General features: G+C 31.6%; 1 protein-coding gene across 1 annotated transcript in view; it reads left to right on the top strand.

Annotated features, from left to right (window-relative positions):
• Positions 1-23,347, top strand: part of LOC149416900 (protein turtle-like) — a 359,283-nt gene that overhangs the window by 106,972 nt on the left and 228,964 nt on the right. The window contains exon 3 of the mRNA XM_089641342.1: positions 4,357-4,486. Within this exon, the coding sequence (XP_089497468.1) occupies positions 4,357-4,486 (130 nt within the window). The remainder of the gene's footprint in view (positions 1-4,356; positions 4,487-23,347) is intronic.

Here is a 23,347-nt window from a genome sequence, read left to right as displayed (position 1 = left end):
GCTATTCCGAGTTCGTCAAATATGCAATTAACTAATTACATTAACCTACTAAATCAATCTTTACATGTACCTTATAGCAGCAGAATCATAAAGGAGTGGCGCCACACAGACACAAGAGTTTACCAAAATCAAATTTACTAACAATTAACCATTTGAGTTATATTTAATTACCTGTCCAAATAAACATGTATAATATCTTTTATCAGCGTTTAGCTACGACTTTGTTAGGGTGCAGGGAATCAGAATAATTACAATAGGAAAGTTAGCTCATCCAGAGAATTCATTTAAGTCTAGGTTTGCAATGGAAAGACCAATTAAATTGTGAAACTCAACACCTCGATCAGAACCAAGGGGGTTACCACAAAAAAATGAAGGTAATTAAAATCCTATATCATAAATCAAAAAAATTACACAACGTTTGATGGAATTTAATTACAATATAAATACGGAAATATTTGCGTTCAAGTTCGTAAATAACGTATTAATTAGTTGAGTACATATGTCTATGAAGATATATAGTACAAGAGAGCTTTAAGTAGCTTTCTGTAGATATCAAAGAAAAGGGTCCAATTTTCATGGAGGCTTATGTGTTGTAGGGGAGGAATTTTCCATCCCTGCGAACACATATGCAAAGCCTTAGAGAAAAAATTAAATATCGGTCATAGCCAAGAGAGAAGAAAATTTTATATTGTTTTAAACAAATAAAAATAAAAGAAAATGGTGAAAAGGCGAAAAATATTACAAACACGAGTTTATAAAAATTCTAATATTTCATCATTTTATGTTATCTAGAATAAATGCGGGTTCATGCACATAACACGTGTTCCGATATATTACCAATTTACTAAAAGTTTATCAGGAAACGTCTTGCAATCCCTTTTTAACCGGATTACGAATAATTTGAAGAGATTCTTAAAAATTAGCAAAACTCATTTTCTCCGTGTATGCAGAAAGCAGGTAAATTCTGGGCATTAGTTGAAAAGAATGTACATGATGTTGTGTGATTATCACTATTTTGATACTGCTTGTAAGCTTCACATTACATTTATAATACTGCATCGATGAGTAAGTCCTTAATGTTGTGACAATTTCTTTCATCAAGGTTTAAAAATCAATAATCCAGTATTGAGATATTGTCGTTGTATAAAGCTAACCACTGTTTGAACTTTATATTCCTAATACCTTCTCGTAGTTAAATAAAATAAACTTTAAAACTTTACCATGTAATAAAGTTAAGCAAGCCTGCGTCATTATTCTACGAGCACAATACATTTTACAAACCAATTGAAAACTGGATTAACTTCAAGAGATTAAGGTATGTGAACTAAAAATAAACTCACTCACAAATAATACTCCAGAGGAACGGCTGCGCGGTCTTTTTCATACAAACCTTAAATTTCGATTTGAGGTCAAAATACCCAACCAAACTGAATAATTAATTTTTTAATCAAAAGTTTTAGCTAAAATCTATAACAGATTTGTGAAATTTTATTTCTTTTAGTGTTAAATTATGATAAAAGCCATTAAAGAATTTAATTTTCCCTGATTTTAGAAGCAACTTTGAATTTTTTAAATGAATTCGTTTTTATTAAATGAAATAATACACCTTGTAAAACGCCTCTTATATTATGGATAACAGCCAACCAGGTTTCGCTTAGCTCAAGCTTCGTCAGGGCTTATCATATCAACAGTTGATATTAATTCATAATAAAAGTGGTGTTTTGGAAAGTGTATTTTTCATTTAATATATAATGTCACATCACAAAGTATTTGCTTCCTTCGATAGAATTCGTTTTTGCTTGCCCTATCTACTGTGTAGTGGAAAAAGTGTTCTTTGTAGAAATTTTAAAGAATATACGACAAATTTGTGTAAATCAGTAATTTGTAATTTAAATTTAAGCCCATCAAAATGCTTTTTTAATCGATTCTATATTTCATTATATTTATGTAGTAAAAAACATAAAATTAAAAAATATATATTATTAATTCGCAAAAAATTTTCAAGTTTCCTTTAATATCACGACAAATTGAATTAGCTAATAGCCTGTATTTTATAATTTCAAACTTAAATATTATTCAGGATGGTTGGGTATTTTGGCCTTGAATCCAAATTTATGTTCTTCTTAGGTATTTTATGTGTTTTCTACGCAGTTTTTAATTATTCTACGAATAATTCTTAAGTTAATCTCATAGTCAGCTACCTACGTAACGACGTAGAATAAACAACTGATCCTTTTTTTAACTTCAATTGAGTGACACTGAAATAGGGTTCCAGACTATCTTTAAAAGTGTGTAATAAATTAGCCAAAATATTCAGATCAGATGGTGGAACAGCTCCCAACCCCGCGCTTTTAAACTTTTATTGATATGTACTAAATGATTTTACTAATAAACTAGTCATTTATTATGTGCATTTCAAATATGTACTTATTTATTTGAAATTATAAACTTATAAATTAAGTAGAGGCGCATATTAATTAATTATTATTATTTTTTTAAAAAGAAAGACAAACATTCCCGGGTTACGAATAACCTGACAATATTTGAAAATCTCTTACTACCACCACAGTAAGCTGAAAATGCTGCTTGTGTTGTGATGGAGGACTTAGCCAGCCGAGGAATTGAACACACTACGCCCGAGTGAGACCCAAGCGCGATGTCAACTCGGCCACCGACCGGTCATATTTACCTATCATTAGAATCTGTCCGTAACAGTCACAAGGAAGTTCTATTTATTTATATTGCCAATATTTAAGAGTTATATTTGTTGCATTGGACAGTTTTCTAATGAAAATCTATAAAAAATTAAAATCCGTATTAACTGAGTTTACTGTAATTTCAAATGTGCCAATTTAATTAGCAACTTTCGCAGTTGCAGACGTTTTCAGTTGCAAAGCCAAATCGACCATAATAAATCCCCCCACGGATATGAGAATAATTAACTCACAAGTTTTAAATCTAAAATTAATTCATTTTTTTAGTTTGGTAGGGGAAAACATTATCGTTGTGATAAGAATATATACAGGCGATGATTAATATTAACCTACCTGTAATGTATATGTATTTAAAACGTTATTTCAACCAAATTTTTAATTGCAATCTTACTGTACAAGATACAAATTATAAATTAAAATAACCAAAATTGCAACCCTATGGAATGCAGACTGAATACTGCGCCTAATCTCTCCAGCCTAACACTTGCGAAAGCTGCATACGTGTTTCATTGTTGTTGCATTTTAAATTGCGTCCGCACTCCAACAGTAGGCATAGGTACAGTCAAGTTGAACGTGGCTTGTGGCTAATTACTCATCGTCATGGAAATAGAACTGCATTCCACTCCTGAAAGGTTCAAGTCACCTTTTAGCGCTTTTGTTCAGTTTTTGAGTTTCCAAAGTAATATTTTTCGTTTTTCTAATTCAGTTTTGTCATGGTGGTATATATTTGTTACATCACAACAATAAAGTAATGTGTACAAAAATTACTGATTGATTAATGAATATTAATTTACACAATAAACAGTTTTATCGTTATTTTAAAGACTGTTTATGTTCCATTGTTAGGTACTAATTATTTGAATAAAGTATATCCAGAAACACCAATTTGCAATTTTAAATCATACTGTTCCTATTTTCAGATGAATAGGAGTATGTTTTCAATTACAAAACAACCTATATTTTCTTTCCTTTTTTTAAAGAAAGACATACATTCCCAGGTAACGAATAACCTGACAAAATTTGAAAATCTTCCACTACCTCCACATTAAACGGAAAATGTTGATTGTGTCGTGAGGCTTGAAGACTTGATCAGCCGAGGAATTGAACGCACTATATCTGGATGGAACACAAACGCGATGCCAACTCAGCCACTGATTGGTGTGTAGACTGTGTATGCCTACTTGTATGCTTTTTTAAGAATCCACATGAGATGTATACCTACTAACTTACAAACTTTAAATTTTGCACTTACTCGTAGAGCTACCGTGTACTTTCTTATTTATCCACGTATCGTTTGACGAGGGATTTTTATAGTTTCTCGACATATATCCCTATAATCAAAATATCAATGACCAGCTCCATTATTATTGCAGGCGCGCAGTTCATATTGCCCAAAAAAGAACATTTTTATAGAAAAAACATTATTATGGACAATCATTGTCAACTTTTCTTCTTAATCATTATCTTTCTTATTTTCTTGGGTCTCTTATCTCATGTCTTATTTATGCCTATGACTGCAGTAAACTGATTAGAATGTGTAACATATATTATGTAGATACATGTACATAATGTTCGCCAACCTAGACGATTTTAAAAAATATTGTGAAAAACGCTCAGTAATAGAAATTTTCCTTTGTTGCAGGTGAAAATGTAGTGTGGGCCACAGCGGGTGGTGATGTGACCCTGCCCTGTGATGTCAGCGTCCCTGTTGAGGGAGATGCAGTCAGCATGGTGCTATGGTTCAAGGACTCCACTGGAATGCCACTGTACAGGTAAATCATAATACTACCGTAATTGTCGTAATGTCATGGCTCCGAAGCTTACGTAACTAGTGGTACGAGCACTTTTCTTCCGGGCTATGACAGTCTACAAGGTGAAGATTGTCCCGATTGACCTCTGATTTCATCAGAAAAAACCTGGTTTAAAACCGGGTGTATTGCAATAATTACTTATTTATTAATGAAACTGCCTTTTTTATATCAAAGCCTACCGGTTTCGGAATAAGCGTTTTTTTAATGTTATGCTAGTACTTCCACTTATTTATAATAATATATCTTCACCCATCATTTTATAATGATGTTAGTATATGTTAGTTAAAAGAAAAGGTTATGATGAAACCGGTCGGTTTTGATACAAAAGTATAGTGGTTCAAACAAAGTAATATTGTATAATTTATTAGTAATGGATAACCACAGAGTTATAGCAACATTAAAAAGTAGTTTTTTTTAAAGAGTACCCATTTTCACGTTCAACTTGATCCGAATGGCTAAGTAGGTAGGTAGGTACCTTCCGCCCATCTTCTTGTCCCTCTTCTCCACTGTCCTATTTTCTTCCACCTCATAACATTCTCCAATTGGCTGTGCAATAAACTTCGGGCAGTGGCACAGTGGAACATACGAACGCGGGAAAACGATCGATACCTAAATCTTCGTAGAACATTAAAATTCTACAGAATTTTACGTAACCTAACAGACTTACTTAGACAACTACTTTAACCTTACATAACTTTGCTATGATCAGTGCCTAACTTAAGATATTAAAATGAAGTATTTTATATCAAGCTAGCTGACGTGTACCCGGAGTTTCTGAGAGTTAAGAATAGTTTGGTGTAAAGTTTTGAGTTCATGAATTCTAATGACCTTTTTCAATTTAATACTGTATACCGTATTGTTATTGTTTAAAAACTATATTATATTGACTTTGATTCAATAAGAACAATTTTTGAAATTTTTAGAGAAAATGGTACATTAGTTTTATGGCACACAAATACGGACTTCGACTTTTACTTGTATAGATTCATGATAAAGAATTTCACGATTTTGACTATAGAGCAGTTGTTGTCCTTCAAGATAATATGTGGTTTAACCCCTCCAGCGTTTTAGGGTCATATATGACCGGGCGTCCATATTTTATAACTAAGTATTTGTAATATTTTTTTATCATTTATCAAAATACGCAATTTTTTTAAGTTCGAAAGATAACTAATAATTCTTTCCAGTTTGAATCAAATATCTGTACTGGAATCCATTCATAAAATCCTAAATAATAATATAATATAATGCCTGTTAGTACGATCATCTCCAAAAAAGTTCCCACAAAAAAACAAAAAATAGATAAACACTCTACAAGGTTCACAGGAAACCTATTAATCCCAAAAGCAAACAAAACAATTTTTCAAAAAGGACCACACTACATGGCCATTAAAGTATGTAACAACCTTCCACGTAGCATCAAACAAATAACCGACATACTTAAATTTAAATCAATACTAAACAAAATTATTTTAAACAAATGTCACTACAACTTAAATAAATACCTTACATCATTGATGTTTTATACTAGATTAGCCCTGTCTAGCTAAATTCATTTTTAAAATGACCCCACATAGCGTACGTCACAAATATGGAGATGAACTTAACAACTCAACTCTTTTTAAACTCCTTGTACAAGCGTTCAAACTCGTAAGCGAAACCACGGAGAATTTGTTGTCAGAGGTGTTGTAATATGAACATAAAGCCAAAAAGAAACTAATACTTACAGCAAATTTTAGTGCTGAATAAGGGCTGAATCAGGAAAGAATTGATAAATAACACAAAATGATTTTAATTTAATTTATTTTTGTTTATGAATTCTATACAGGTCCTATAGAACCAAAAACGTTTACATTTTTATTATTGTGCATAGGTTTTTTTTTTAATTTACCATAGTATTTACATAGAATGGTATATAATTATTGAAGAAAGCAATCACTTTGTGACTTGACATCATTTAATTTAATTTGGTTTTATGCCCATTCGGGCTTTTGCATGCATTTTAAAACAGAATATATCTAGTAAGCTGTCGAAAATTATACAAAATAATTAAAGCTGATGAATATAAAATAATATTAGTAAAACATTTAACAGTAACATAAAATTATAGAGACTAGAACAACACTACGTATCATTTAATAATTATACTTCTACATATCATTCAATTAAAAGTTATTTTGTCTTTAACCACTTTGTTAGAATTAAGACATTGTGTCAACTAGTTTTGGTCAGCTAGTTTCTCAACCTTCTTCAAGATAGCATTATTGAAAACTAGCCTAACTACTAAACGACTTTACATTAAATATAATTTAAGATTAACATAAAGAGAGAGATAAATTATAAAATATTGAGTGCTCACAAGCGAGCTGAACCACGACTTATGGGAAAGGAACGAAGCAACCTAATATGTCTTCGTTCCTTTCCCATAATTCGTAGTTCGGCTCGCATTCCGGTTCGCAAATGAATAAGCAACAATGATGAGGACAGACCTTCAGAGAGCGTATGGGTATGGGGTAAAGGGTATGATTACAATATATACTTATTTATTTATTTACGCCCTTTAAATAGGATTTTAAGTATTATTTACGGAATTCACGCTCATCGGTTGTTGCAATTCTGATAGAGGAACAACCGGCTTTTCGATTACAAAAGAAGTTTCAGCAGGATCGAGAACCAGTCCTGTTCGAGAAGAAACAATGACGGTATCTCTATTCGCAGGACCTGTGACCATGGTGAACAGCGACTGTCCGATATCAGCCTGAAAACAACGACATTATCAATTAAAACCTGATCAATCCATAATAATCTTTCTTAAGTTTTCAGACAAAAATCAAACAAAATAATTACCGGAAAAACAGGCAAAGCTTTGCAGTCTACACGTCGGAGGCCGCTTGCAGTTAGATAAATATGTTTGAAATGTTTGAAAATTATTAGAGCAAACGCGGTTTCCTGCTGATGGTACCCAGTTATTGTCACATAATTGAATTCGGATTGTTTCTAACCATTTCTACAATTTTTCCGGTTTGTGGGGAAACCTAAGCGAAAATACACACAAAATAAATGAATTCATTAAATGACGTAAATTTATTTCTATCAATTCTTCTGCAAAAAATCGAAAAGGCGAAGCAGATATTACCCGAAAGGCAATAACGACTGAATACAACCCTGATTGGCAAAATGCACGGACCAAATAAATCACACATACTTTAGTTGTCGCGCGTGTCAACGCTAGACGACTAATACATCAATAATTATCACGCATTGGTTGCGTGATATTTGTATGCTCCCCACGTGATAATAATTAACATGAATCACCCTATTGGTGGATTCTTTGTGGGTGTGTTATTCATGTGACGTCAGGAATTTTACCAGCAAAAATAGCTGACAAGCAAAATAGCTTAACTCTAGACCAACAAAAGGTAACCCAATGCACAGTGCCCATTTCGCATTGCGACACAATGCGTGCGCCTTTTCATAAATGTGCTCGTGAACCAAACCAAAATTGTGTTTGGGTTATTTTTCAATGGTTATGCCGTGTCTAGTCTTATTTAGTCTATGCCTTACATGAATTAAATACCTCTGTTTTTTTATTTATTTGTTAACATGTAATTGTTGGGTTATGTAATATAATGTGTATTTGTTGGGTTAACTGGAAGAAATATTATGTTACCTATAAGCTATACCCTTTGTACTCTTTTTGTGCAGTAAATATTTTTTTGAATTTTGAATTTAAAAAAAAAGCCAATATGAATAATTCAGTACCAATCGGTTAAACTTTAAAAATTTCTTCTTATTTTTTTATCATACGAACGAGATAAAAGTGAAGGTACCTACCGTTTTCTTAAAAATTCCCCAAATATAACGAACGTGTGTTCGAAATAAAGAGTTTTCTCAATTTTTCTATGATCATTTTTCACGTTAAAGTAAAATTGTTATTATTTATAAATACTTATGTTTATTATAAATCCATACAACGGAAAGATAATTTTATCTAGTTTCGAAAACAGTATATGTTTTTACGGAAAATTAAAAAAATAAGATGTATATAGTGCATTCGAAATTCATAAAAAAGTAATGAAAGTATTGAAGGATAATAATAGGTAGGTACTTAATATATTCAATATTATCTCATCTGTCACTGTTCTAACTGGTTAATATAGAATATTTAATATTAGGTGGTAAACAATTTAATTTTAAAATGGATATTTGTTACCACACTTTGTAATATTACAAAAGTAATTCAATATTTATTGGCTAAAAGAAAAACGTTTGAAATAGTTTTACTTGCACTGAAATATGCATCATCGTACAGGCAAACAATTTAAAGACAGCATGTTTAAATGCATTTGTGCACATGGATAGGTGGATCGAACTGGCTCGAAATAATTTGGAACACCCGTCCGCAGTTTCCTCTTACCCCGCAGTAGTATCCCATTAGTATACACAGTAAACCACTACACAAGCAAGAATTTCTACTGTTTGTTCGTTTTACAAGAATAATCACTACATTGAATACTTTTAAGGTTCTCGAATAATTTGCACACGTTTAATGGATTTGTTATCACCTCGTATAATATATCGCATCGCGATCATTACAAGGTTATTCAAGCAATTCCGGACTACAAGTCATTCACAATTTGATTTTAAAAAGCGGTCTTATATTGTAACAACTAAAAACGTGTTTTCTTGAAGAATTCTCCACGCTCCCTTGATAACACGACCTAGGCTGGCACAGAGCCCAACTTCTTTCGTTATTTTTGGACTGTCCCGTGTTTATTTTCAAGTTTTACAAATATAAAACTGCCCATCAATAATAAGAGGAATGAGATAAACATTTGACGATTCTTTTAGAAAAGCTACAAAATTTTGAGAAAAAAACACATATTTTTGTTCAAATACGTAAAAATACAGATAATACACCAATTTAAGACAGAAACAAGTCCAAAAATCTAAACTACAAAATAAGCATACATACTTCAATATGTAAGTTGATTCAGGACAAGGAAAAACAGGATTCCGTATGCTAGCCGTGGGTACCTACATATTTCTTTTGGAACCAATATTTTATTATGTTTTCGTTGGTGTCATTATTTTTACCAATTTCTTTAAGAATATCTTGTAGAAATCCCAAAATGATCATTTCAACATGTTTCTGTCTTGAAATGGTGTATCGAAGTGTGCACACCACACTTTGGCGCATTACAAAACTGGTCTCTCGACCCAATTTCTTGTACCGTAGCAAGATGGGTATATTTATTCGTCCTTCACTCCTGGACATACTGATCTTTGGATTCCTACCCACCCCTCATACCTTTTTACTTCCCAAAGATGACTAATAATTTAGGGCCTCCTGTGTGGGCTGTAATGTTCCTAATTCAAAACAATACATTAATTTGCAAATCATTTCAAATTTATCAATACGTCCTGCTTTTGGAATATTATTTTATGCTGGATGAAAACAACACAAATGTTTTTTTTGTCTGCTCTGGCCAACTGAAACAGTCAAATTTATAATAATGTAATGCTCGTCGTTTTTACTTTGCAACATCAGAATTTATAAATACACCATGGCATTGTATCCCATAGTGTTAATATTTTGTACGTGATGGTGTCGAAACATTTTAATTGCTGAAAAATAATAAAATTTTTATGAAAAACTGAAAAAAGCGTCGGTTATGGAAAATCCAAAATGAAGTTTAACCGTTACCCAATTTACCGATAGCTTTATTTGCGTGAGTTACAAAATGCTGGTATCGGATTTTTTTAATAAAGTCAGGCAGAATAACGATGCGTTTTTGTATTCGGCAATTTACCCTGAATGTATTGTTTATATTAGGCCCGAATATTACGTGAGTTCACGGAATTTACACATGTTGCTAAGTTTGCTTTCAGGATAATTTATCACCACAAATAAAATATTTTAGTTCACAATATTTTTTTAACGAATTTTTAAATAACAATCATTTATAATACTTTGTAATCATTAAAAAATATATCAGCCAAAAATATGGGAAACATTATTTGAAAGATAACATTTTTAATTCTGAATTTGAAATATGGGATCGACATAAAATAACAAAAAATAAATAGGTAACAATGGTCGAATGGTTAGAGACATGGTCACAGTCAGACAGAGATCTGGGGTTCGATTCCCAGTTGAGAAAGTTACATTTTTATTTTTCGATTGTTATTTTTTTTACATGAACCCCACGCTGGAGGCCCTTAGGAAAATAATTTCCCTTCGGGCCTATGTCATCTTTTCGGATGCTGTGTGAAGGGTATTTTTTAAGGAAAAGAAGGTGTGGATATTCATGGAAGGTAAAAAGTATGAGGGTTGTTTAAGAATCTAGGGATCATTGTGTCCAGTAGTGACGGACATATGAATATATCTCTCTGCATGGCGATGGGTCGAGAGGCCAATTGGAAAGGTAAAAGGGTCTCCCCAAACCAGTCCCTCCGGATCTGACACGCCACATAGTTGGTGAGGAGGCGCATCCTGACACCCTACCCGATGAACCCAGGCACCCCTGCAAAATCACCAAATGTAGTGAGTAATCACCACCCACTTGGGGTGACCTAAACCAGAGGTGTTGGTTATGTAAAAAATAGTTCCCGGGGCGACGGTAACCGAACCCACCTCCCAAATTGAAGTTTAGTTTATTTATCGTCTTCTTCAACAATAAATATGTGATTAAATAAATAATATTAAACGGATTTCATATTTAAATTCTATGTACAACAATATACTAATAGAAGTAGCAAAATGTGTGTTTTTATTGAATATTATACTTCAAATTGAATCGCACGTTTAACCCTAATAACATAAATTTAAGGTCACCGTTAAGAAAAGGTTAAGAGAATTTTAACAAATAAATAATTTACTTTTTAATTGATAATTGGGGAAATAAACACAAAAGTCAGGCTTATGTTATTAGGAACTGAGTTTTTGTTTGTAGCTGGCAATGTTATTTGTTTTTTTTTTTCGAAGAAAATTTCTCTAAAAGTTTATCACTATGTGATATCATTAATTATTCTAATGTTAGTTGACTTATTTGCTCAGAACCATCCTATTATCTGTCATTCAGTTGGATCTGGTAAAGCAAAATCGATAATTTTACAATATCGTATCGATAGGCTTAGCTACTGATGATTTCATACCGATTTCCCGAGCACGGTCGCGCTAATTGATAAGCAGACCGAGGTGAAAAACGCGATAAATCAGAATCGATAAACGCTGGCAACACTGGCACTTTTCTCTATGTAATGACATTCCTAAACGTCAGACGGCTACGTAAAAGTAAAATATACTAAAATTAATCTAATTAAAATATTAATTTTAATATATATTGGTGGTCCGCATTTACTTTTTGACACTAAAAAGGGAGAGAATTAGTTCATGAGGTCATTAGTCGTAACTAACAACTTTTTTTTCACTGTTCCGGAACGGAATCAATCGATGGCGTCTTATATGAAGTAATTAAGTCTATGGATCGTATAAACCATATATTTTAGTTCGAAAAGCTTAGTTATTTCACCACCGTTTATTAATAAGCCAGTTACTTTGCATAACGAATGACATTATCCAAAAAAATGGGCATATCGACAGCTTATCCGACACTTTGGATAAGCTGCCGTAGCTAAAAGTACTGGTTTTTGACTACTGACTGTGGAAATCATATTCCGAACGTGCTTGCAAATATAGCTATCTGACCATAGATGACGAATATCGTCAATATTGTATTGACATAGACCTTTATCGATTGTCTATGCTAGACCTCTAGGGGATATAACTCCGATCCAAATTTGGAACCGAAGATAAGTCACGGTAATCTCCATTGTTTGTGACGTCACATATTCATCTACATGTGACATGTGGCGCGAGGCTATCTTCCGAGGCAAATTGCTTCATGTTGATATAAACATCTGCATAACTTTCCTGAAACTGTCCGCAGAATGAGTTTTATATTCGGAAACTTCACTATAAGAACTCAAACGAAGCGGCAACGATAACTGCAATACTTCAGAAACTCAAAAATATTGAAGTCATCGACCACAAGTTGATGATCCCTCAACCCTTTCAAATGATGGTAGACAGTGATCACACAGTCATTCAGAAAAACAAGAAAAAAACGATCTCAGTACAACCGTCAACACGATTTGTATCAACTTGTGAAATCATGTGGCAGTCGTTTCGAGGTTATTTTAGAGCTATAAATGCCTTTTTTCGTTCAAATAATTCATTTATCAAAAAATAAGTTCATTTTCTTATTTTTCATTATTTTTTCATTAGTAATGTTTACATAAGTCATGTATCTCTTGAATTATTAACTATAATTCAAAATATATATTTATTGAAGATGCTTAGATCATAATAATAAAATGATGTTCATTTATATTTGTTTTATGATACACTTTAAACTGCCTCCTGAAATTGATTGTTCCCCCAAACATATAAATATTAAAAAAAAAAATTATTAGCCTAAAACACCCAAATAAATTGAAAAATCTTCTAAGAAAATATATAATTAATATTGTAAATCAGACGTGCCCAATTGAAAAGTAATCTATAGGACTTGATTTCAGGATTTACGTATTTATTGCAAGCCCTCAAATATCATCATAAAAATCTATGACGAACGATGTGCAGGAAATATAGATAATGTGTATAAAGTATAAAATATAGTTGTATGGATATACAACTATATGGTTAATGAAACTAGTAGTAATGTTGACAAATAGAAATTTAGGACATGGGTGCCTGATTGAAGACTCGCAGGCCAAAAATAGCCTTTTTTATTTTAATATGACACCTCACAAGAGCGCCCCTATCTGTAAAGTGTAAAGACAGGGGAACTATGTCGCCATCCGGTTGGGCAGCGTTGTAAGGTGGGTTAAGATAGGGGTTTTAGTAAGGTATTTATTAATGCGGGTCTTGAAGAGGCCCGGAGTATCATGAACGTGCACCATTCTACTGGGGACCAATGTTGGCAGCTCCTAAGAGCAGGTTCCATTAAAATACTTGTAGAACAGACTCAACCCTCATTTTCTTCCTTTAGCTAGGGTTATGCTAATGGGGAGTTACCTAAATTTTTCACTCTTTCAACTGGAAATTACCGAACTGCTCCATCACTGAAGAACTTGTTTTTTTTTTTAATTTAAAAAAATACTTAATTACATTAAAATGATATATGTGAAACATAAATATAAAAGAGAGTAAGAATATTTAGTTAGTCCTCCTCACTAGGAGATGTTGTGCTGAGGGGGTCTGTGTTTTTTATTGTTTTCAGCGACTTCCGTGGTTCAACTTCATGGTTTGGGTAGGATTTTTTCAGTAACTTCTATGACGAAGTTTTTAAAATGCTAGTCAGTTATTTTTTCGATACTTCCTTAAGCCAACATTTGACAGACTTTATATAGTTATTTTTTGTTTTAATTTGTTTGATACTGGTTGGGAGTTTAGTTGTTAAACTTAACTGCAAAAAATTCAGAGCTAAGCTGGTTTATACAAAAACGTAACACAGTATCTATATATTTAGCACTGATTTGGGGAAAATTTATAGAATTGGTTTGGATGTTATAATAGTAAATATTATATTAAGTTCTCTAACAAAAATAAAACTTCGACAAAACAGGTCATTTGTCTACTTATTACACTAAAAATCTCTAACGTGAGCAGTTTCGTCATGTGATTTACACTTTTTTTTATTTCGGGAGATCAACACAATGTTTCAGTTTACAATGTAATTTTCATAGTGAGCGATGGAACGTTGAAATATCAGGTCTAGTCAACTATAAATAATACGTCTTTTTTCCTGTTAAATGTCAAAAAATTGTCAGTGTATTTTAACTGTGACAAAGTCGTGTTATAAATACTTTCACCCTAGCAATATAAGTATTCTTTGTAGGTTCAGAATGGCACCCTTAACTTGCAATCGGATGCGTACCGAACACAGATATTAAACTCACTAACTAACTAACTAACCATCACGCCGTTTCCCCGCACGGGTAGGCAGAGAGGACGTACCGCCAAACAACTCGGTCTTGGCACACACTCCTTGCCTCATTCACATTCATACATCGTCTCATACATACTCTTCTATTGTTCTGACTCTTGACATGGCCCGACTCAAGTATCTAATTCACTTGGTCGTGCCATGTCTTTCTCGGACGTCCCCGAATTCCGCTACCATTCTCATTTGCATCGTATATCCTCCTTACACTCCTTTCTTTGCTCATTCGCTCTACATGCCCAAACCATCTAAGCGTCCCTTTCTTGATCTTACTCATTACGCTTACATCAGCCTTGCACTCATTGCGGATCTCCACATTCCTCACACGATCATACATGGTTTTACCACACATACGCCTCAGGGATCTCATTTCAACAGCATTCAATCTACTTTCATCCTTTCTTTGCCAGTTCCATGTCTCACTTCCATACATCAGGGTAGGTACCAGCACTCCATTGTGGACTGCTAACTTGGCTTCTTTGGACAAATTTTGCTAGCGCCAACTGCGTTCAGTCCTCCATTAATGGAGTTACCTGCATTTACTCTTCTTTCAATATCTCTGTCAGCCTTCCCATCTCTCGTAAACATGCTTCCTTAATACACAAACTCATCCACCTGCTCCAAGTATTCCTCATTCACAGCTATATTGAACACTGTTTTCGTACTCTCTCTTTCACAGATACTATGGATTTAAAAATCAGTAGATTCCAGAAAATGTGTCTGAGTTATTTCCTCCTTTGGTAGATAAAATAAAAATAATTGTGAAAAGCTGTCGAACACTTGTCACAAATTAATCGGTAACATTGTGAAGTGACCACGAAGAAAATCACATTAAAACGGCAATATAATGTCCGTTGAATCAACGTATTAAAACCACAGTTCCATCGCAAGTGGATTCTTCATTATTCAGGGAGTCAATACGTACTAGAATCGAATGCGGTTATCTTGCACTTGACGTTTAATTGGAAGCATACATCTTGCCAGTTGGCACATTGTATTAACCCTTAGCGGTAACCGTGGGAGGAAGATACTGGACTAACTTTTCACATAGCACAGCCCAGGGCAACTTCGTGTATGTATGTCTTTGAGGTTTGGTGCTGCGAATATCTTGTATAAGTGTAACATATATTTAGAAACTTGCACGTAGGATGTGGGCACTCTACTTGCTTAAGAATCAGTGTTTAATGAAAAGCAATCATTTCTCAAAATAAATTACACTCAAATAAGAATAATGAATTATAATTATTTACGCTTATAAGTCATCAATTACTTGAGATTCCGTTTGAAAATTTTGAAGGGCAGGAAATATCAGATAAAGGAATAGTAAAACAAGATTAAATAAGATAAAAAAAAACATTTTTGAAGTGAAACTTCTTTACGCGCGTTATGCATTTTCGAGGACCGGAGTAAAACCGACTCATGACCGTCACGAAAAACCGTGATCATTTCGCTATAGGAGCCTAGCTAATATTATATACCTAGTTTAGGTTACTCTCCAAACTCAGCTTCGCGGTCTAGAGGCAGAGCGCCCGACTGTCGTCGTGAAGAACCGAGGTTCGATCCCGGTTTTAACTATTTTTTTTTTCTTTTTGTGATTTTTTTAATACGAGGAAAAGTGATAAAATGCTCTCGTGCTGTGACTTCTAGATATTTTGACTATATGACATTTTGTTCGAAATATAGCTTACAAATCGACCCGGTAGAGTCGCTCGGTATTTTGATTAATTATTTTTATTTTGAATCATGAAAATTACTAATCAAGGCCGATAACGCGACTAATTAGGCTTGCCACACACTGTTTTTTTTTATATACTTAGCTATTCGGATCTAGTCACTAAACAGTCTCTTGCCAGGGTGGTTCCGAAATCTTATACCGTATCTTCTACTCTGGAATAGGTCCAACAATATATTTTTTAAATCAGTGATTGAATTTATCACTGTAGAGTAACACAGATCGATGCTTTTTTTCCTAGAACCGTATTCGAAAATTAAGTATTAGAGGTGGTACTGAAATTGACAATTTATTTTTTAAATATCTGCCATAGTCAAAAATTTAGATCACTACGTCATGTTGTTCGATATACCATTATGTGAATGCAGTAAGTCAAAACACAGAGTTTTTGATTATTATATTGAGTACCTACCTACATTTCAAGTTAGGTTACCTATATTTAGGACACTTAGTGTATTATAAAATTAATAGTCCCAGTTGTTCCTATTTGCATTACAACAAATCTTTATGAAAACGGATCTTTTTAAAAATAAAGACCTGTAAAGCAGTATCAAAATTTCAACCTTTGCTAAAATTAATTTCATATCGCAGTTAAAGATAATATAAATTATAATGTTTCAAATTTTCACTAACACGTATAATTTTATGAAGCATTCCTACATTTTAAATTATTTTATATTTAATAATAATTTCACATTCATAGAACGTTTATAATATTGTGTAGTGTAAAGTACGAAATATATGTGAGTACAGTAAATGATTTTTATACTATTGTAGTGCACCGTGAACTCTTCACTATGAGAACCTGTGCCGAGGTTTTCACGTGTTTTTGATATAATATTGACGTGAATTGATTATATTAATATGTAAAAAAATATTATAAGAAAAACCAAAAAAAAGAAGAATAGCAATAATTAGAAATAAAATAAATTCTATTGTATTAGGTTTGATTTGTTTTTATTAAGTTATGAAAAAAATACGTGGGTGCCTTTTGTTTTTATACCAATCGAAACTTTCTGTTTGATTTCATGTGTTGGTGTACCTACTCTGTGTTCAATGAAACAGGAATGTGAAAAAAGGCGGTAATTAAAATTTAAAAAATAAATTTGGAATTCAATATTTATCATTGAATAACAATAATTGCCAAAGTTTTCTCTAAACTCAATACAAATGAACTCCTTTAATGACATTTATTTTATAATATATAACACAAAATAAATAAAGTAGTACGTAACGGTACTATACATTGCTATTACTTTTGATTTTTAATTTATTATTTCTTTAATATTTTACTCACTTTTTTATTTTATTTAATTATTTGAATATTACAATAATGACATATTGCCCATCTCAATAGGTGTGTAACGCCTGTGTTAAGATGGCAATTTACAGAGTGGTTTTTGACAGGATTTTTGTTTACACAATATAATGAAAACGCCAGATAAAATAAAATCAATATTTATTTTATTTATTTTTATTTATTTTATTTTTAAAATAATAAAATTCAAGAATGTAGAAGATAAAGATAAAGAATAATTTTAAATAATTAATTACTTAAAAAATATAAGGCAAAAATGTCCCGATAAACTACTTTTTAGCAGTTTGTCTAAAGGGTTCTTTAAATTATAAATTTTATTATAGCGAGTTTACAGTAAATTTTTACAATTATATAAAACAAAATATTGAAAATTTTATAGAAATAAAGCAAAAGAAAATTATGAAAACATACATGACAATTTTGAAAGTCTTTAGAATAATATATCATTGTAAGCTAATACAAATTAATTCTTTCAGTAAGCAGTCTTCAGTAAGTTCACCAATAGTTTGTTTTGGGCACAGTTTTTAATTTCAGCGGGTAACATATTGAAACAACTGAGAATCATATAGTTTAATGTTCTTTGTCCGTATATTGTTGTATGCTTAGGTACAATAAGTCCTTCATTAAAGTTAAAATGAGTATTATGATTGTGCTCTAGCTTGTTTATATAAAAGGAGTTATTTATGTGCTGAAATATATTTTTGTACCACAGAATTGCTCTCACTGAAAGAATTTTGAGACTGATAGAAATATGGAATATTATGCCTTTTTTGTATACATTTTTTCAGGTTTTTAACCAATTAACTTTAACCCTTTAACCAATTATTATATTTAACCAATGAATTTCGGACGGATTGAACATGGTCGATATTACAGGAAAATCCCCAAGCTGTTATTTCATACCTTATAACAGATTCAGCTAGATATAAATAAATTATTCGAAGTGTGCAGATTGGAACAAAATTTTTTAGTTAATACAATCTGCTTACAATTGATCTTCGTCGTGCACAAACTTTGTTTATTTGTATATCCCACTTGAAAAAGCTATCAATATTGACACCTAAATAAACATATTCTTTTACTAGTACCGTATTTTCACATGTACACATTGCAGTAATACCATCGTGTAAGCAATCTAAGGAATGGGCTTTATTTGTTGTGAAATATATACCTTAATATTGAGGGATTGTATAACAATTTAGTTTTTTTGGCATTTATGTATGATTAAGCCAGAGTCATGAGATCATTTTAAGAGTTCATGTAGTCATTTTGTAAAAGGTCTATACAAGTTTGAAAATCACTTCTAGAAATCACTAAAGTAGTATACAAAGTAATATACAAAGTGCTTTACATTTTTAGACTATTTTTAGAAATGTATTAAATATAAAATACATATATAATATACAGAATTGGACCTAGTATGAAAACTCGAGGAACCCTGGCAAAAAACTTATTTTTTTTGCTTAAAGAGTTTAAGAGTTTTAATTTCATTCATCGGTTGTTCAAGTAATTTAAAAAAAGTTTTAGTAGTTTTCCTCTTATTCCTATAATTTCTAGTATTTTAAATAATTTACCATGATCAATAGTATCAAAGGCTTTCGAGTAAACTATAGATAAGACTAATGAATGTTTTTTACAGTTTAATTCATTATTTATCATGTTGGCAAATTTTTGAAGCAGCAATTCTGTACCCTTTTTTTTGGAAACCGTATTGATTAGTATATATTACAGAAAAATCTTCTAAATATCTTATTAATTTTATTTGAATATATTTTTCTAGTGATGGAAAAATACTAATTGGTCTGTAGTTACAGTGTGGTCACCTCCCTTATACTCGTATATGGGTCTTATAATACTACATTTTTAGTCATCGGGAATTTTTGCTTGAAAAAAGATTCTATTTATGAAATGGGTTATAATTGGACCTAAGATTGAAATATGTTTTTTTAATATCTTTCATCCAGATATTATCAAATCCTGGAGAAGAACTCTTCATTTGTCTAACAATACTTTCTATATCCGCCGCTGTTGCCCTCGATGGGTACAGGCTTTGAGGTATCTTTTCTGGTTCAAATTCAACTGTCTTATTGTTACACTTATGTAACATAGTGTAAAAACTTTCAGAGAAATAATCAAAAAATTCATTAGTTAAACTTTCTTTTGTTCGATCTTTCATCAGATATTTAGAAACATTTTCATCGCAGTCATTTTTACATTTAGTTCCTAAAATTTAATTACACTCCTCCCATATATTTTTGAGTCTTGAAAATAGTTTTTGAATTTATTATTATAGTTAGAAGTTTTTAATTTAACTAATAATTTATTTGATACATTTCTAAAACATTTATATTCTTTCTCGTAATATTTGTTTATAGGAGCATTTTCCAAGGTTTATATAATTTATATCTTTTTTTTTATTTTACATAAAATATCGGAAGATATCCAATCGTTTTTTTGCTTAAGTCAGGGTTTTGGATTTTTTACTTATCACAATTGAGCTATTTTTATACAAGTCATCAAAACAATTCTGAAATTTTGAATAAAAAGTAGAACAGTCATTTTCTTCTAGAAGTGATTTTTCAATTATAATTTTGGATATTATTGTCAATATGTCTCCGCGAAAGAATCGTTATATTTTCAGTTTTGTTCAAGTTTATTTGTTCTATAGAATCTAACTGATCTGCAATGTTATAATAACATACGCATGAGGAGATTGAACTGACACCTGTAAAAGCTCCAGCTGGTTGTCTTCCGCTAATCCTTACAAAAAATGATCGATACACGAGCTATTTATTTTCTGTTGAACTATAACTGCTCTTGTTACGTCATCTATACATTTTTATAAATAATTATTTGCAAGGATATTTTAAAAAGTTATTATGACTGAATCATTTCTATTTAATAAGTTTAAATTGATGTCACCGAAATATTTGACACTTTCATTTGTGTCAATATTATTTTTAAGCACAGAAGATATTTCAGACAACAATGTTTGTTTATTGAAATTCGGAGGTCGGTATATAACTAAAAGATTTTAAATTTCGTTATTTTTAAATGTCAATTTTCCAAAAAAAATTTTCAAAATATTTTGTTTCTATAAATATTTGCGAGAAGGCGAGGTTATTTTTTACATATAACAAAATACCTCCACCGGATTTGTTACTTCTGCAATAGTGATACGAATTATATCCGGGAATTTCATAGAAACCAACCTGTTCCAAACGTATTGTTGTTTCACAAACGATAAGTATATCAATGTGATGTATACAGTTTTTAAAATAAGCATGAAAAAGATCCCAGTACTTGCATATTGACCTAGTGTTTAGTTCTAAACAAGTTAGATTATTTGTTTCACATTTTCTTGTAGTCTGTGTTTGAATCCATTCATGCAAATTATTAACTTTACAATAATTTACATATCTTTCATCATCAATATAACTAAAAGACATTTTTCATTTGAGAATATTCACTTGAAATTTCTACACGTACCATCCGTACGTGTAGAATGTAATAGGAATGAATAAAAATAAACAATTATTTTGATGAGAAGGTAACATGACACAATGTTATTAATATAAATGAATTGGTTTTAGTTATATAGTTTGACATATACATTAAACCTTACACTCATCTGCTGCCAATAGTATAGTGTGAGTTTACATATCACATACAGATATATATTAAATTGATTATCTTCATTAATGTTAATTATCAAAATGCTAATATAAAACAAAGGATTCTTATAATATATTGGAGCATTTTTTGATATGTAAAAATTCATATTCAATATTTTGTTCAGCGATTGCGAGAATTTTTTTTTTAAATACCTTCCAGTTTTTTTTTGTCATTTGCCCTATGATTAACTGGAAATGTCATTTTTTTATTTTTCATTTTGAAAAAAACAATGTTTGCAATTTGGGTGTTTGTTCTTGTTCGCTAAATGTGTGATCGAGACTACATAGTTAGATGTATCATTAAAAAAAAAAAAAATATTTTCCTGACGTTGGAGACAGGTTTATGTTCTTTTTTTCCGACATAATTTTAATTTCTTCATTTTGTTCGATGATGTCACAAGTGAAATCTTCTTTATAATAATCATTAAATATTCCCGTGAAAATAAAAGTAGGTTTTTTGGATAATTCTTTAGTATCGACATCATTTATAACTTTTGATTTCTTCATTGATGATTCTGTTTCGGGATATTTTTTTGATACCATCAATACATATTCCCATTTTGCTAATTTTATATGTTTTTGAATTTTTTTGGAGTATTGAGTCGGAAGTGTCATTGTTTGTTTTAGGACGAATCATTAGACAATATCTATTTTTTTTATATTTTTTAGTTTATTTTGAGGGTAATCGTATATTTTATCTCTATTAGCGATTTCTGTTTTATTTTTTTCTTCTGACATTTCAATTTCCAGGTGACCTAACAACGATAGTATTATATTCGTAGCTTTATTCGTCACAATATTTTGTTGGTCTTTACTGATTTTTTTGGTGGGATCTTGCAATGCGAAGAGTAGTTCACTAACTACCTCCTTTTCCATGAATTTGTGGATTGGCCATAATTATTTTTTCGCAACACTTATTCCACTATACACTTTTAAATCAGTAGTACTGCCAAATCTATCCACTTTGCGGAGCACTTAAATTGGTAGCAGAAAAATATGCGGCCTGACTTTGTAACTGTTTTTTTTATTATTTTTCAAATTCAGTTTTGTTTATAGAATTTTTGCCTCAAATCCAAATTTATGTTTTGTATGAAAAAGGCCGCACCGGCGCCGCCTTTAACCTTAATATAGTAATACGAAATAAAACAAAGTACAGTGATGCATTCGATAGACTCTGGTTCAAAGTAGGCACCTTTCAATATTTGTAGACAGTAGTTAACTTAAGGCGACAGAAGACACTAATAACGGGGGCTTACTTAACGCTCAAATTTAAATTATTTTTGATGTAGCAGGAACATTATTTAAGATTAATACAAGCAGGACCTTACCATTAAAATATTTTTAAGTTTGAAGAATTTATAAAACGTTTTTGTCTTTAAATTTAGCGATTAGCATCAGATTTTTTTTTCTAGACATTGAATTTGTAACTTTCCGAGGGATTTACTTAAAAACATTTGAGATTTTAGTAATACGTTCATCATAAATAATTGAAATAAACACCACGGAAAGATCGATTTTCTAGGCCTCTAGGGCAAAGTCGATCGTAGGTCCGTCAATTACGCCGGGCCGCGCTCAAAATTACATGAATTCATCACTTATGTCGTTGAGATTTCCACTTTAATTAAGAGATTTGATAGGGCAAATTCAACAGCAGTTTTGTAAAATACACCAGGGTCACGCCTCGCATATTTTTGTACACGGCTGCTTCCTTTACGTCGTTAAGATTCTTGCTTTATTTTAGTGTATTGTCTCATCTTAAAGCAAGATTATTCAATCTTATCCAAGTTACGTCATTCATGTTCAGATTTTAACAACCAATCATTAAGATTTTAAGAACAAGTACCCTCCGAAACAAAAACCCTTGTTAAATTTCTTAGTTTCTCTCTGTTTTTATTGTTTTCTAGTTGTATATTTTCTATTTATTAACGTCGGGCCAGTAGCAATGTACGCTTATATGTAACCTTCCGACGTTCACGTGAGTAAACGGAAGCTAATACGGAAGTCTCCTTGATTATAGAAGGCCCGATTCAATTACTTTAGAATCTGTTTTAAAGTCGTAAAAGACATGTCGAAGGAGAAGAGGGGAGT

The sequence above is a fragment of the Hesperophylax consimilis genome, chromosome 16 (genome assembly GCF_061612785.1).
Source record: "Hesperophylax consimilis isolate HC1 chromosome 16, BYU_Hcon_1.0, whole genome shotgun sequence".
Classification (NCBI taxonomy): Eukaryota; Metazoa; Arthropoda; class Insecta; order Trichoptera; family Limnephilidae; genus Hesperophylax; species Hesperophylax consimilis.
This window is presented reverse-complemented; position numbering and strand designations above follow the sequence as displayed.